Genomic DNA, 17,500 nt, shown 5'->3' on the forward strand with positions numbered 1-17,500 from the left:
CATACTTTAGGAATACCTAATGTCAAATTTGTCAATTTTTAGTACAATAAAAAGAAAACATACATGTAATTATAGGCATTAGATTTATTTCATTTACTGAAAAGTTTTATGAAAATGGGTACATTGACTTCTTTGCTTGCAAAGTTTTGGACAGTTTTTGATGTAAAATTTCTTATATCAGATAGAAGTTAGTGTCTCTAGGTATTCATGAATGTAAATTACTTTACTGAATGATTTTAAATCACACAACATAATATTTATGATGCTTATATACTAAACAACTTCAGGAATACAATGTACAACATAAAACCTTCTCCAAGCAAATTATTTGCAAAATAATAATTTTTTATTGAGCATGAGGTTCATGCTTTTGAATGCATGTCATTAAATCATCTTTTCCAGCACATTGTTTTCCAAGTTTTACATTTAATATCCAATTGATTTGTTTTCATTTGCAATGATTGATATAAAATTTACATCCATATTTACACATTCTCGTACAGTTTCTCATGTTTACACTTTGCATTAAAACATTAGCTTCATAAGCTTGCCATATTCATCACTCATGCTTTCTTCTCTTTTGTTAATACATTAATTTTATGACAAATTACTTTAAAACTTTGTCTGTCTGTCTGTAAACTGATTTCACAGGTTGTTTCTTAGATGGAGGTCTTGTGAAAAGCATGCTGAACTTAACTTCATTCAGACTTTTTTTTTTGTTTTGAATGGAATGCAACCTCTCATATATACATGTATTCCTTCAGTATATGTTTTAATTGTACACATTGACTTACAGTGTTTAATTGTAAATATACGTGACCTTACAGGGCAGGTTCGAGCTCTATGTAATTACAATGGCACTCCCAGCCCTGGGGCGGGCCGCCCAGCCTTAAGCTTTCAGAAAGATGATGTGATAAAACTACTGAACAATGACGCTCAGTGGTGGAAAGTAAGTATTTCATTTACAGCGGAGAGATTGATAACTGTAAAACAAAGATCATCATGTTGATTTCAGAAACTAAATGGCTGAAGATACTTTCTTCTTAATTTAACAGAACATGGAGTAAGAACACTTTTATTGCTATATTTAAACTGTTCTAGAATCAGTATCATTGGTAACATCTTTTTACAATTTTTAGGGACTGCTGAACGGAGATGAGGGCTGGTTCCCTTCACAACTTGTGCAAGAGGAAAATAATCCAAGGGTAAGATGTCGTGTTCTGTAATGATAAAACATCTGTCAATCTAATAACTCGGTGTCTGGAGTTGGAATTCATATTATGATGCTGTATTACTTTTTTTATAACAAAGTAAACCAAATACTTTGCTGACTTTGTTTTTGAAACAGAAGAATAAAGCATATGATGGTAATGCAGTTTGGTAGGTTCTTTTCAAATAGAAATTTTTGAGAAAGCATGAAGCTTAAGCAGTATTACCCACACCCCCCATTTCAGCATGTGAATTATTTGTATAAATCAACATTTTACAGACATAACTTTACACCTATCCAACAACCAACTGTTCCCCTGTTATTCTCTGTGAGAATCCAATAAAAGACTCACAGAATGAGTTTTAAGTACCCCCAGTTTTGTTCTGGATGACAGTGATTTGTGTGTGTTGGCCACCAAGCTGTGATTTATTGAATTGCTGCTGAGATTTCATTTGAATGTCGACTGCAGGTCGAGCTTGTATATGTTGATTGGCTTGTTATATAGGAATGTAATCTACATGTTTGTAACCAGCTTTTTATTGTCATCAGATCCGCAGAAAACCCTCGTATTTGGATGTGAAAATGAAGAATGGAACGCCCAGTATTGTATCCCCACCCCCCCCCCACACCCCCCCAAACAATGTTACCGATGTTAATGTGGATAGCGACGGAATGTCCAGTCAGCTCAATGTCTATAAATGGTATGTCAGCCATTCTATGTTGTGATGAACCAGGGAAGTTTCATATTTAAGTATGATTATACAGGAATCAAAGTTATCCATTACGTCGATTGTCATTACAAATAAAAGTAATCTTTTTTAAAGTAAATTTCTGTAAAATAACATTGAAATAGTAAGTTTATATGTATTATTATATTTAGGTTTGTGGGTCCAATGGACAGAGACACTGCCAATCGCAGACTTGGCAACATGCCAAACGGGACGTTCTTAATTCGAGTCAGTGAGAACCCAGGCAGGAGAGGGGAGCTCTCTCTCAGTATTCGGTAAACACAGTTTAAATTATCAGATACATCTGCCTGTATTTACTGAAAGGTTTCAGACTGTAACCTTTAAATTGTATTTTATGTATGAAACACACAATTCCACCAGATCCATCTGGTTTCTACTTGGGTAATTGAAATGTCAAAATGTGTTATAAAATACTTCTAAATATTACAATTTTTTAGGATTTCCGGAGAAATATTAAAAATGATACTTTAATTCTTTTTTAAAAAAAATTTTTAATAGCATTTTTTGATAATTTTTTGTTCATAATGAATCAACACACATAATAAAGAAATCAATCTACCAATTAATGAAATGCAATGGAAACCCCAGTTGGGCCCCCTTTAAAATGGTGTGAATAACTGCAGTGCAAAGGCTAGCATCATTGAGTGTACCAAAAGGGGGGGGGGGGGCAATTTTATACCTTTAGATATTTTTTGTTTTTATAAATTTTGAAAAAAAATGTTTCTAGAGAAGGAGATGATAGATGGTAATGTTGTATTTGTACATAAGAATTACTGTATGAAGTTTATTTGTTTTAGATATGCAGAAACATTTTTTCAATTGTATTGTTTGTCTTGCTATATAGCAAAGTGGATGTTAATTATTAATTTTAAGAATTAGTTTATATCCATATTTTTAGCTCACCTGAGCCGAAGGCTCAAGTGAGCTTTTCTGATCACATTTTGTCCGTCGTCCGTCCGTCTGTCCGTCCGTCCGACCGTCTGTCCGTCTGTCTGTCCGTCTGTAAACTTTTCACATTTTCGACTTCCTCTCAAGAACCACTGGGCCAATTTTGACCAAACTTGGTACAAAGCATCCTTGGGTGAAGAGGAATTTAAATTGTTAAAATGAAGGGACATATCCCCTCGCAAGGGGAGATAATCAAGAAAAGACAAAAATAGGGTTGGGTCATTAAAAAATCTTCTTCTCAAGAACCACTGGGCCAGAAAAGCTGAAACTTATGTGGAAGCATCCTGGTATAGTGTAGATTCTAAATTGTTCACATCATGACCCCCGGGGGAAGGGCAGGGCCACAATGGGGGATCAAAGTTTTATATAGAACTAGGAGACTTATTGTTCACAGAACAATAAGAGGTCTTTCCACCTTTTGAATTTCAATTTCATTTAATATTTATCTATTTAAAATTAAATTTCATAAAAAAGAAACCAGGAATGGCTTAAAAGAAGAAAAAAATGAAAATGAATTTTTTTTTTTTAGGTGACTTTGACCTTTGACCTTCAAGTCATATTCAAGGTCAAAGGTCAAGGGTCACATTGTAATTAACCCCATGTCTCTATGACATATAGTTTTAAAGTTATAAGGTTTAATAGTAAGCACAAAAGCATTTAAGGGCAGTAACTCGTTCAAGAAGTCACCAGATACTTTTGCACTTGAACATTTAAGTTTTGCCTAAAGTCCCATAAGACATAAGAGAAGGTTTCATGTCTTTGCAGTTTACGGTTAAGGAGCAATAGCAATAAAAATGTTTTTCGCACAAGGGGCAATAACTTTTAATATGGTCAATCTAAAGGGACAAGAATGAAATCTTTGACACAGTTTTAAGAGTACATATTAATGATGCATAGACATTAAGCATATGTTGAAAGACAAAAGAGATATAAAAAGAGCTAAATTTCTCAGTTTTAGAATGACCTTGACCTTTGACCTTTACATGAATTTTAAGCTCAAAAGTCAATGAATCTTATGCAGTTAGTCTCATGTCTCTATATCTTCTCGTTTTGAAAATTTTTAATTATTTGTAAAATTGAAAAACTTTCAGGGGCAATAACTCATTGAAAGAGTCACCAAAGACTTTCGCAATGAATAAATCCCAGAATCCTCTCAATAAGTCAAAGACTTTAGTGAAGGTTTCATATTTGTACGGTTTACGGTTTTGAAGTAGTAGCGATAACAAGGTTTTCCGCACAAAGAGCGATAACTTTTAATAGCATCAATCTTACGGAATACGAATTGAATCTTTAAAATAGTTTTAAGAGTACATATTAATGATGCTAAGACATTTTGTGTAAGTTAAGAGACAAAAGAGATATAAAAAGAGCTTAATTTCTCAATTTTGGAACGACCTTGACCTTTGACCTTTACATGAATTTTAAGATCAAAGCTCAATGAATCTTATGCAGTTGGTCTCATGTCTCTATCACTTCTCGTTTTGAAAATATTTAATTATTTCTAAAATTCAAAAAGTTTCAGGGGCAATAACTCATTGAAGGGGTCACCGAATACTTTCGCAATGAATAGATTCCAGAATCCTCTTAATTAGTCAAAGACTTTAGTGAAGGTTTCATATGTCTACGGTTTACGGTTTCGAAGGAGTAGCGATAACCAGCATATCTTGCGAAAGGGGCAATAACTTCGAAAGAGTTCATAGTTCAAATACGCAGGGTTTTTTGCAAATATCTCTTACAAAGTACAATCTTATAAACTATAAATCTTTTCAAAAGACCTTGAAACAAAAATTCGTCCGGCGGAAAAATAATAAAAATAATAACTAGGAGACTTATTGTTCACAGAACAATAAGAGGTCTTTCCAGCTTTTTAAGTGTTTCCGTGTCATTTGGGTTGAAAAAAAAGAAGAAAAACGCAAAAAAAAAAAAAAAAAAAAAAAAAAAAAAATTAAAAAGTGCTGCCAGCAGGATTCGAACTGCGGACCCTCAGATTACAAGGCGAGCGCTCTATGCACTACGCTACAGGCTCCGATGAAATTGTTTTCCGTAAACTGACAGTGTAGAAAAAAGAAGAAATGAAAACACGTGGATTTAAATAAAAATAGAGACGCGTGCAGTTTTAAATAGTACAGAAACACGTGTATTTATTTGTTTGTGATGGAACATAGAGAGGAATAATGAATAGTTCTGAGAAAAACGATTGGTGGATAATGAAAATGGAGATTTCCTATAAAAAAAATCATTTGAGTTTGTTTATAGTTTGAATAAATTGAGTTAATCATACAGAGCTTATGATACATTCGAACTTCCGTGTCGGCACTGTGTTTACAATTTGTGAAAATATAGGCGCGTTTGTTTTAACAGATATAGTGAACTCATAGGTTAGATTAAATAATCATCTCTATTTGGATTGAATTAGTAGTTATGAGCATAAATTAAACTTGAAACATGCACTTCATGAAGAAAACGGTGTCACCGAGAGCGTGGAAATTTATTTGATAGGAAAAATCGCTATTTTCAAGATTGATCCGATTAATATTAAATCTAAATAAAATTGAAATAAATTCCACATTTTAAAGAAAGTAAGGATACTTGGTATTAAGATGTCGTATTAGAGCAGGAGAATCGAGTGCTATTAACAAAAACTTGAGAAATTGCCAAATCAAACTTTAATTAATTTTTATGCTCATCAGCACTTAAATTTCAGACAGAAAAAAAAATTTAGTTTTCGCCGATATTAAATAGAATTTCATAATACTTAAGAGACTTAGCGTTAAACTCTCAGGACACTTTCTTTGAGGTGTCTTCTAGATTTTAATCTGAATTTCATGTCGATCTGTGATCTCCTTTAAGATGTACAAAATTTATCTACGTCGCTATTGATTTTTCATTTTTTTGAGAAAGGATGGGGGGGGGGGGATATAAGCATTTGTTTAAGAGAGAGTTGTAAATACCTCCAAGACCTTTAGCTTGATTGTGACCTTTGGGTCAATGGGGTCAAAGGTCAAGGTCATTTATCAAGGTCAAAGGTCAAGGTCGTCTAAAAAAAAAAAAACAACAACACACTTACAAACTTGAGTTTTACACGTGAAGCTGAATCTAGGTAAAGGCAATGAATATACCTTTTTAACTTTTGGGAAATGGTCAAGGTCAAAGGTCAAAGGTCAAGGTCAAATATCAAGGTCAAAGATCAAGGCCATTTTAACAAAAACCCGTAAATAAGCAGTTTTGATACTTCCCAATGATCTTGACCTTTGACCTTGACCTAATCTTCAAGGTCAAAGGTCAAAAGATCTCATGCAGTTGGGCCCATGTCTTTACGACTTGTCGTTAAGAAGTTTTTAGTTCTTCGTAAACATCATAAACTTGCAGGGGCAATAACTACTTAAAACGGTTTACGAATTCTTTCGCACTAATAGAATGAGAAGTGTACTAAATTAGTCGCAGACATTGTTGAAGGTTTTGTACCTCTACGGTTTACGGTTTCGGAGGAGTAGCGATAACAAGGGTTTACACTGAAAGGGGCACTAACTTTTAGAGGGTTCAGTCTTAGGGGACAAGCATGGAATCTCTGAAATGGTTTTAAGAGTACATACTAAAAATACAAAGATGTTTAGAATTTGGTTAAGAACAAAAGAGATATAAAAAATGCTTAATTTTACATATTTTGAATGACCTTGACCTTTGACCTTGACCTAGATTTTAAGGTCAAAGGTCAAGAAATCTTTTGCAGTTGGTCCCATGTCTCTACGCCTTGTCGTTTAAGAAAAGATCTTGATATTCGTAAACGTTGCACACATTCAGGGGCAATAATTCAATATAGGAGTTTACGAATCCTTTCGCAATGTTTGATTGGAGAGTCTACTAAATCAGTCGTAAACATTAGTAAAGGTCTGGAATCTCTGCGGTTTATGGTTTCGGAGGAGTAGCGATAACAAGCTTTTATTAGGTCACCTGAGTAAACTCAGGTGACCTATTGCTGTCTGTTTTTGTCCGTCGTCGTCCGTCGTACGTCGTTCGTCGTACGTCGTTCGTCGTTCGTCGTCAATCGGTCGTAAACTTTTGAACATTTTCAGCTTCTTCTCTGCAACCACTGAACCAATTTCAACCAAATTTGGCACAAAGCATCTATGGGTGAAGGGGAACAAAAATTGTGAATTTCATGATCCCTGCCCCCCTGGGGCCTGGGGGGTGGGGCCAAAACCACTAAAATTAATGCAATCTTCAAAAATCTTCTTCTTTACTCCTGGACATCAAGCAGTCAAACTGTTTGCATGATTGTAGTCAGCATTGAGTCCTTTACCAAAATTGTGAAATTCATGGCCCTGGGGTCAGGGGTTCTTGTACTAGGGCGGGGCTAAATAAGTATATAGTGAAAATGCATTATTTCTTTGAAAATCTTCTTCTCTGCTCCTGGGTATTAAATAAACTAACTAAGTACATAGTTATGATGAGCAAGAGTGCCTCTACCAAAATTGTGAATTTTATGGCCCCAGGGTCAGGGGTTCTGGTGTCAGGGTGGGGCTCTATTGATTATATAGAGGAAATACATGAATTCTTTGAAAATCTTCTTCTTTACTCCTGGGTATTAAATAAACTAACTAAGTATATAGTTATGATGAGCAAGAGTGCCTCTACCAAAATTGTGAATTTTATGGTCCCAGGGTCAGGGGTTCTGGTGTTAGGGTGGGGCTCTACTGATTATGTAGTGAAAATACATGAATTCTTTGAAAATCTTCTTCTCTTCTCCTAGATTTTATATAATTTAACTAAGTACATAGTTATGATGAGCAAGAGTGCGTCTACCAAAATTGTGAATTTTATGGCCCCAGGGTCAGGGGTTCTGGTTTTAGGGCGGGGCTCTATTGATTATATAGTGAAAATACATGAATTCTTTGAAAATCTTCTTCTCTGCTCCTAGGTTTTATATAAACTATCTAAGTACATAGTTATGATGAACAAGAGTGCCACTACCAAAATTGTGAATTTTATGGCCCCAGGGTCAGGGGTTCTGGTTTTAGGGTGGGGCTCTATTGATTATATAGAGGAAATACATGAATTCTTTGAAAATCTTCTTCTTTACTCCTTGTTATTAAATAAACTAACTAAGTACATAGTTATGATGAACAAGAGTGCCTCTGCCAAAATTTTGAATTTTATGGCCCCAGGGTCAGGGATTCTGGTGTTAGGGCAGGGCTGTATTGATTATACATGTATAGTGAAAAAACATTAAATCTTTGAATATTTTCATCTTTGCTCCTAGGTTTTAAGCAGATGAATTACCTATATAGTTATGAGCAATCCCTAATCTTCAAGAATTGTAAATTTCAAGGCCCCAGGGTCAGTTGTACCATAGTGGGGGGGGGGGGGGGGGGGGGGCTGTACTTATGTACTGAAAATGAATGAATTGTTTGAAATGTGCTCCTTGGTATTAATCAAATATTTTTGAAAAGCAAGTATGCCTTTCCAAAAATAGTGCAATGTGTGGATCTAGGCCTAAGAGTCAAGGGTTCATGTGTGGTAGCGGCACTACTGATTATTGCTGAATATTACTGATCAGTTGAAATGCATTTTTTGTTCCCCTACCCTGCCTATGGGTATAAAGTGACCAAACTAAGGAACTGCTAAGTGTATAGTTATGATGACCAGATCGTAAATGCTATAGCATCTGGCTTAAAACATGGATCAAATTCAGTCACTGGAAAGTTGTTGAATAATGCTCAGGTGACCTATAAGGCCCAGGGGCCTCTTGTTGCGAGAGGGGTCGTAACTCCGAAAGGGGTCAAAGCTCATATACGCAGGGTCAACTGCTAAAATCTTTTATGGAGTACATTCTTGTCGACTACAAATCTTTTCGATAAATCTTGAAACTCAAAATCACACAGCGGAAAAATAATAAAAAAGAAAAAAAAAAACAGAAGGAAATCAATAGGTCTTTCCAGAGAAAGCTGGAAAGACCTAATAATAAACAGAAGAATATCAATAGGTCTTTCCACAGAAAGGTGGAAAGACCTAAATATATATAGGAAAAATCTTTGAAAATCTTCTTCTCAAGAACCACTGGGGCAGAAAAGCTGAAACTAATGTGGAAGCATCCTGGTATAGTGTAGATTCTAAATTGTTCAAATCATGACCCCCGGGGGAAGGGCGGGGCCACAATAGGATATCAAAGTTTTACGTAGAAAGATATAGGAAAAATCTTTGAAAATCTTCTTCTCAAGAACCACTGGGCCAGAAAAGCTGAAACTTATGTGGAAGCATCCTGGTATAATGTAGATTCTAAATTGTTCAAATAATGACCCCTGGAGGAAGGGCCGGGCCACAATGGGGAATCAAAGTTTTATATAGAAAGATATAGGAAAAATCTTTGAAAATCTTCTTCTCAAGAACCACTGGGCCAGAAAAAGTAAAGCTTATGTGGAAGCATTCTGGGGTAGTGTAAATTCTAAATTGTAGGAATAATGACCTCTGGGGAAAGGGTGGGGCCATTATAGGGAATCAAAGTTTTACATAGAAATATATAGGAAAAATCTTTGAAAATCTTCTTCTTAGGAACCACTGGACCAAAAAAGCTGAAACTTATGTGGAAGCATCCTGGTATAGTGTAGATTCTAAATTGTTCAAATCATGACCCCTGGGGGAAGGGCGGGGCCACAGTAGGGTATCAAAGTTTTACATAGAAAGATATAGGAAAAATCTTTGCAAATCTTCTTCTCATATGTGCCCATGGAAGGATCATGGGGTAGTGTAGATTTCAAAATGTCTAAATTATGATCAGTGGGGTAGGGTGGGGATGCATTATGTATAACAAGGGGGAAATCTGGTAAAGAACAGAATGGTCAAAGCTTCTCAGGTGAGCGATGTGGCCCCTGGGCCTCTTGTTTTTCTGAATTAATTACATGTATTTTGCATTCCTTTAGTGCAAATTAATGCATTATTTATTTTATGTTTGTTCCATTATATGTATTTTAGAATTAATTGTAGATGTTTATTAATATTTATTTTTTAAAACCCCACCCACCCCCATTCCATTTGATAAACTGCATCGTAGTACAACAATGCTGAGCAAAAACTTTTTTTTTTATTTAATAAAAATTTGGGTCACCATTCTAGCTATTTTATTATTATTTTTCCGTTTACATTGTAAGCTACTTTATTGAGCCTACCACACTATATACAACTTATTAACTGAGCTGGAAGTATACAGGTAGAAAGTTATTCCCCCTTTTCCGTGAATCGACACGACTTTCTACGAATTTCTCTACCATGTCGACTGCTATTCTGTTGGTTACTGCGATTTTATTTCTCTCCAGATTACGGTACCTTACCCTTTAGTTCAGTAGTTAGGTTTTATCTGTTGCTTTCGCGGAGACGGAAGTTGCATGTAGATTTCCCTGATTTTTTTATCGATTCCCTGATATTTTTTGAAGGGCAGTTTTGCTACAGATTCTGACCTGGTCCGTACTTTTAAGTTCTGTGCTTCAAACTTTCCATTATCATCGCACTCAGAGTTGTTGTGCTGCAGACTTTCCATATTACCGATAAACACTTCATCTATATATGGTTGTAAAATTTTTGCATGATTTTCAGGTACTGCAAATCAGACAAAAACGTTTATTATTTAAAACATTTAAATTTCCTATTATCCAATTATCCAAATAATTGTTCCAGCAGTTTTAATTGTTTCTATGTGAATTTTTTTCCATGACAAAACCATGCAAATCCTCGTACTGACTGCAATAAAATGTGAAAATGTCATCCAATAGAAACTTACTCGATAACTGAATATAAAAGTACAAAAAAGAGGGAGATTTAATTAAAATATGGTGTCAGCTGCATGTTACGTCATTTTGAAATGCGCGGGAAAATCAAATATTAGCGAAAAGAGCCAATCCTTTATAGATTGATTTTCAGCAAAAAAGCAACGTTGAGTATCTACAGAAACAGAAGCATTTTTTGCGTGAAGATATCTCAAAAGCAGAACGGTATATATAGTAAACATTGCATCTACTCTAGTCATGTTATATTACAGCTGGCTCTCTACTTAAATAGTGTCTGAATTGAAGCCATTGTTTTATCTTGGACAGGAAGGCCTTATATGGTTCTATATGTCTTGATTTGTAAACGATCTTATGAGTTCACTATATATTCACTACATTGTAACACATAAAGCCAATATTGAAGTGTTTAGTATAAATGTTACGTTTTATCTATCTAAGGAGATATAAAATCATAAAAGATGGCTAACTTGTACATGTTATTTTATTATGTATAAAATGAGCATTTGTGATTTGAACATTCAAATTTAATTAAATGCATTTGTAAAATCCTGTGCTTTGTGATTAAATCAGGAATATTTATGTACAGTGTACTTGCATTATATTTGTTACATAATCATACAGCTTTTATGTTAATCCATAATCTTATATTTAAGAGATATATGGACTTGGTGTATTTGAATTTAATTTCCGTTTGAAATAAATACCTAACCATTAAATATACGTTTGTGAAAGTAATAGTTTTACATTTGAATGTTACATTATCATTTTGAAAAAAAAGAGCCATATTCTGCTATATGAAAAATATATAATGTTCAGTAGTGGAACCTATAATTTCATGGGGTTTTTTTCTGATAAATTGTGCCTATTTGCTATGCCGTATAGTGTAAATTATTGGCAATAAATTTTCAAAAATGACATTTTTTTCCCTTTTTTTTTAATTGTAGAACAGAATCAACTAGTGCTAATTGTAACGGGAACCGTTACAGATGTTCCCCAAACGCTCCCCAACTTCATTTTGGTGCCTCATTCCCCCTAAGCTTCATCAAATAAACTAAACTCTATGCATCTTAAACTTAAACAACGTTTTTCTTAAAGTATACTAAGTATATAGCAAATTTTTGCATTGCACGTGCGCACACTTGCATGCATATGCAGATTGACCATATCAGTATCTACACTATTACTTTATTTTAAAGTACTTAATATCAAGGCATTTAATCAAAAAGTATTCGAAAATACGCTAAATCAAGTGCGTTGATAATTATACGTATTGCACATGCACGCACGTGCATGTATGTGTATGATGACCATATCCTCTTGTAGGGGTCCATTAAGACTATCTATGTTCTAAATCCCATCCTGTTTGGCTGAAAACCAAGGGAGATATAGCCATTTAAAGTTTTAGCGAATCAGATTGCAGTGCACATGCATGCGCGTGATTTCATGAAAATTATTTTATATCATATCGTAGGATATCTCAATGCATGACTATGTTTTAAATTTCAAAGTATTTCGTCAAAAAACGAATAAGATATTGAGATTTTTGTTTCAGCCAATCAGAGCGAAGCACACGTGCATGCGCGTAAGTTCATGATTATTTGACCATGTGCTCTTGTCCATAATACTAATATATTCTTATATTCTGAGTTTCAACACATTTCATAAAAAAATAGAAAAGTTACGGCTATATCAATTATATTGGTCATTTTACATGTTGCACGTGCGCGCTCTTGCAAGCACGTGCGCGCAAAATGACCTTGATTCCGCAAATCTACATAACATGTCTACTTACCCTAAAAAGGTTTAACCTACATCAGATGAACAGTTTACAAGATCATTCGCGGACAAATAAGTACCCAGGAAGAAGAAAAATAACTAGATGCGTTCTTGTTGCTGGTGCAACAAGCAGGTCTTCCGACCGACTTCTCTTTTGTAAGCTATGTTGTGTCATAATATGAATACATTTCTTTCTTTTTTTTTCGTTTACGTTCATTTACAGTAGTTTCTCAACACAGATCGTGATTGTTCCAGGTATTTCACAAAATATCTCCAAATATAGCTTTTAAAAATCGGCAAAATCTTCCACACATTTAGAAAAGAGTGAAAAGTAATTTGCAAATGAAAAAATACAAAAACAAAGAAAAAATTTGGGGAACGCCCCGAGCGGGATTCGAACCCGCGACAGTAAGACAAAGTTTGGTTCGGTCATATTTTGGCAATATACGCACGCATAAAAAAAATGAAAACATATATAGATATCTTTGAAGACGCTCTATAAACCTTGTAAATCTGAAAGAAAAATATTGAAAAACAAAAAGTTGAAAAAATGGACTTTTTGAATTCACTTCCGTTTGCGACCGGAAGTAGAAACGACAAAAAATGAAGGACGTTCGGCACATCTACATGTGATGGTCTTTCATGTCCATGAGTTTCAATGTCATATCTTTGGCCGTTTTCGAGAAAAGTAGTGTACAAAAATCCATTTAAAAAATACAAATTTCCCCAAAAATCGGGAACGGAAAAAAATTTTGAAAAAAGGAAAAACACGTCTGGAGATATTAACCTGTAGCATCTTTCCTGTAAAAATCTTTGAAATCCGTACAGTCACAGCTGAGATATCGCCATAGAAATGAAAAAAAGAATAATAATAATAACTAGAAACGATCTCGTTGCTAGCAACGAGAGGTCTTCCGTCCGATTCAGGAAAAAAAATCTCGTATAATCGAGCTGAAAAGTGATTCAAAATTTTGGTCGCAAAGAGGATTGATCCCATGTCGCCTTTTTCTGTTTTATCCCAAACGCGCAAACCATAAAGCTTTTGGGAGTACTGCTCTAAATATACTTGTGTATTTACTTTTGCAACAGTACACCTGTCTAAGAATTATAAAAGGCGGGTCACTATTAATAATTTGCGCCAAATGCCACGAGTAAATATTCGCACATTTTCATACATTTTATTTGCTAAAAACTCGACTCTGCAGAACTAGAGAAGGTTTTCTACAGGTCCATTCCCCATCACGGGGATGACCTTACCTGCACATTGGCACCATGTGTATTACCCGCGCAGCCTATTTATGAGAAAATGAAATGAATATTTTTTAGTGTTTAAGAAAACGTTGAACCTACGCTTGCAAAAGTTCTCAGACATTCAAAGATATTTAATTTCTTCTTTATCAAATCAAGAAACTGATTATACGTTAAATCAGCAAATAGGGGCCTTTACTTATGCCATGAATATCACAGAAAAAGATTCAAAATTTTGGTCGCAAAGAGGATTGAACCCATGTCGCCTTTTTCTGTTTTATCCCCAACGCGCAAACCATTAGGCTTTTGGGAGTACTGCTCTAAATATACTTGTGTGTATACTTTTGCAACAGTACACCTGTCTAAGAATCATAAAAGGCGGGTCACTATTAATAATTTGCGCCAAACGCCAGGAGTAAATATTCGCGCATTTTCTTTGAACTTATCTATTAAATTGGTGTGATAGCTACAATGAAATAAAATAAATAGAACGTTCTTATCGCCTTTATTTTATTTCGACGTTTAAAAAGTCTTTCTACACATTACATATATCGTATCTAGCCCAGTTACACTTAAGTAGTGAAACGGAAATTAAGTGTTAAGATCGACACTGAATTGCAACGTACTACTACGTGAAAGTCCAAGTAGTTTTGTTTACATTTCATGCATTCGTATGTCAGAATGGTTTAATCAAACGCTCAGCTGCCTCCATAAACCCCAATTGCGAAATGGCGGAATTGACAAAGACAGCCGCCATCTGGGGCCCGCTTCAGATTTTCAAATATTAATATCTAGAATTCAGATAAGCCAATTTTCAAACAACTTAGATAGTAATAATCTAATTGTTAAGATGAATACTTTTGATCAATAATGTATAACAAAGAATTGATCATTAGAGAGTTATAGATAAAAGACTTTTGGCCCCTCTTAGCCCCTAATTTGAAGGGTCAGCCCTATTTTTTTTTATATCAAATGAAAGGTCTTGCGATATTGAACATTTTGTCTTCAATATGTTTTAACAAATTATGAACAGGAGTGAAGATATGAGACAAAATGCGTCAAATTTTGTGAGATATTTCTGAGACATTTTTTCGGCCCTACCGAACTTCGGTGCCTTTTGCGCTAGAAAGATTTGGAGACCCAATTACAACTCACCAAACCTTCCTCTATTTTCCCTGAAAATCTCAAGTCCATATCTTAAGTCGTTTCGGAGGAGTTTCCCGGACAAGCCGAACCTCTGAAAATGAGAAAATCGTCCATATCTCACGACCGGAAGTGAGATAATCAAAAAGGAAAAAAACCTATCAAGATCAATTGAATATCTTTCAGATCTGAAAGTTTGGTAGAAATCGGACGAGCCATCTCTGAGAAATCGCTTGCACAAAATCGGTTGGAAGAATAATAATAACTAGATGAGAAACTCGTTGCGAGCAACGAGAGGTCTTCCGTCCAATTCCGGAAAGAAAAAGGAAAATCGAGCTGAAAAAGTAAAAAAAAAATTGCACACAAGGGGGGTTGAACACAAGTCGCCAGCATGAAATTCCAACGCACTAAATATAACGCTATCGGGACCTCTACTCTAAATCTACTTGTAGTGCTTCTCTCTTAACATTATGAAAGACGGGTCACTATTCAAAATTTAGCGCCAAACGCCACGAGTTAATCTTTGCCCCTTTTCTTTGGAATGTTCTATTAAATAGGTGTGATAGCTTCAATGAAATTAAGAAAACAACGTTCTTATAGCCTAAGATTCGAGGTTTAGAGAGTATATTTAACACATTTTACAAATTCCAATTGTATATATGCATGTAACACTAAAGCTATGAATTTTTTTCAATTTCCTGTTTCTCCCCAAAGTGAATTATCCCGATTAGTTAATCGAAAAAGGTTGAAACGTTTCGCCGAAAAACATGGCTCGCCCTACGACGGTCAAGGAATCAGATATCATTTATGCTAAATAACTTGAATCAGGTCTTTGAGAGAAGAATGCTCAAATGAACTCCATGAGGCGATATTTTAAAAAATCGTTTTCTTATTTTTGTAAAATTTATTAGTTTAATATGACACAAGTGTGCATAGGAAAAACCGAGTGGTTGAGATATATACTGACAATATTAATTGATTTTCTTTTTTGAGAAAGTATTACTTATAAGTATGATTTAAGATCTGTTTTTCTGTAATGCACAAAAGATATTAGGTATCGAATTTCATTTGTACATTTAGTCTTTTCTTTCTCTAATTTGAAAACCAGCCAAAACCAATTATAGAAGACGTTAGTTTGACACAGAACTGCAACGTAACTACGACGAGACAATCCAAGTATTCCTTTACATTCCATTTACACTTATGTTACTTTTGTTCAAGTAAACGCACGGCTGACTCCATAAACGACTATTGCGAAATGTCGGCGTTGACTGAGACAGCCGCCATTTTGGACCCGCTTCAGATTTTTGAATGCTAATATCTAGAGTTTAGATTTATCAATATTCAAACAAATTAAATTGTAAGCATAAAAAGGAGGATTTCTATTAAGATACCAAAAATAAATGAAAAATACTGAAAAACAAAAAAGTTGGAAAATACGATTTTTTTAAATTTGCATCTCGTAACGACCGGAAGTACTGACGACGCACGAAAAGGTAATTCTGCAAACCAGAAAGTCATGATCTATCATCTCCAATAAGTCTCCAGTTCATATCCTTAGCCATTTTCGATATAAGTGCGCGACAAAATCGCATTTGAAAATCAGGAAATTGTCCATAACTTGGCATCAGAAGCGAATTTTCCAAATTTTTCTTCGGATGTAACAACTTCATATAATGACACATATTTTGTGAAAGTTTCATGAGTAACCGCTGAGTAGTTTTCGAGAAATCGCGTGCACAAAATTTTTGTCAAAAAAAAGAATAATAACTAGAGCAAAGCTCGTTGCAAAGCAACGAGTAGGTCTTCCGTCCGGTTTTGACCGGAAGTGCCGGAAGTGACATCAAAAAAGAAAGCAATGTGCAATGTCGTCTCCAGTGACTATATATTTTCAATTTTGCATCAAAAACCTTCAAAATTAGCTATTTTTGGCTACTTCCGGTTTGACCGGAAATGACGCTGACGGACGAAAAATTAATTTTTATGCTCCCAGAGACATATGTTATCCAAAAACTTGTCAAGAACGGCAAAAATACGCGTTTTCCGACTACTTCCGGTTTCGCCGGAAGTGACGACGCCGGACGTATTTTGACGACTGCAGTAGATAAAGCTTGACATTTTAAACAACTTTGCTTCTTTGACGTATTACAAATTCTCAATACTTTTTGAGATATAAGGAAAAAACTTTCGGCCCCTCTAGGCCCCTCATTTTAGGGGCCAGCCCCTTTTGCAATATATCATTTGAAAGATCTTGGAATTCTACACTTCTCTTGTTGTATATGTTTTAACAAAATGTTTCCAGGTAAAAAGATATCGTAGAAAAGGTGTTCAAAAATTTGAAATTCGCGATACGACTATTTTTGGGCCATAGCGAGCGCCGACGTACGTCACTTCCGATAACAATGAAATACGTTATACATATCTATAGACTTTGGTCTATCATACCTGAAAGTTTCATGTTTCTATCTTAAGCCATTATTGAGAAAGTCTGGAGACAACATGACCCTTCAAAAATCATTAAATCGACAATATCTCCAAACCGGAAGTGACGTCATCAAATCGGAAAAAAATGCATGAGGTTCAAGTAATGCTATATAAGTCCTGAAAATTTCATGGAAATCCATCGAGCCGTTTTCGAGAAATCGCGT

The 17,500-nt window shown here is 34.9% G+C and overlaps 1 protein-coding gene across 2 annotated transcripts; it reads left to right on the forward strand.

The window, feature by feature from the left end:
* The first annotated feature begins 94 nt into the window (after positions 1-94).
* On the forward strand, positions 95-3,547 carry LOC134277108 (proto-oncogene vav-like). Of its 2 annotated transcripts, none has more exons than XM_062759393.1 (5): positions 95-949; positions 1,140-1,205; positions 1,349-1,380; positions 2,091-2,213; positions 3,091-3,547. In XM_062759393.1, the coding sequence occupies exons 1-5, from the start codon at positions 731-733 to the stop codon at positions 3,131-3,133; spliced, it is 483 nt and encodes a 160-aa protein (XP_062615377.1). In that variant the 5' UTR covers positions 95-730; the 3' UTR covers positions 3,134-3,547. The 2 variants fall into 2 exon arrangements, with proteins under 2 accessions (XP_062615377.1, XP_062615376.1); XM_062759392.1 differs by lacking the exon at positions 1,349-1,380 and adding an exon at positions 1,760-1,911 and having other exon boundaries at positions 3,091-3,276.
* Positions 3,548-17,500: the final 13,953 nt, after the last annotated feature.

The sequence above is a fragment of the Saccostrea cucullata genome, unplaced genomic scaffold (assembly GCF_032062105.1).
Source record: "Saccostrea cucullata isolate Sc308-1 unplaced genomic scaffold, CSIRO_AGI_Scuc_v1 ctg2458, whole genome shotgun sequence".
In the NCBI taxonomy this organism is placed as follows: Eukaryota; Metazoa; Mollusca; class Bivalvia; order Ostreida; family Ostreidae; genus Saccostrea; species Saccostrea cuccullata.

Bases quoted from the DNA above. Each gene is read 5' to 3' on its own strand.
- LOC134277108 (XM_062759392.1), top strand. From the start codon at position 731: ATGCAACCTCTCATATATACATGTATTCCTTCAGTATATGTTTTAATT. The intron at 950-1,139 runs GTAAGTATTTCA...TACAATTTTTAG, and splicing joins ATGACGCTCAGTGGTGGAAA to GGACTGCTGAACGGAGATGA. The intron at 2,214-3,090 runs GTAAACACAGTT...TCCCCTCGCAAG, and splicing joins GAGCTCTCTCTCAGTATTCG to GGGAGATAATCAAGAAAAGA.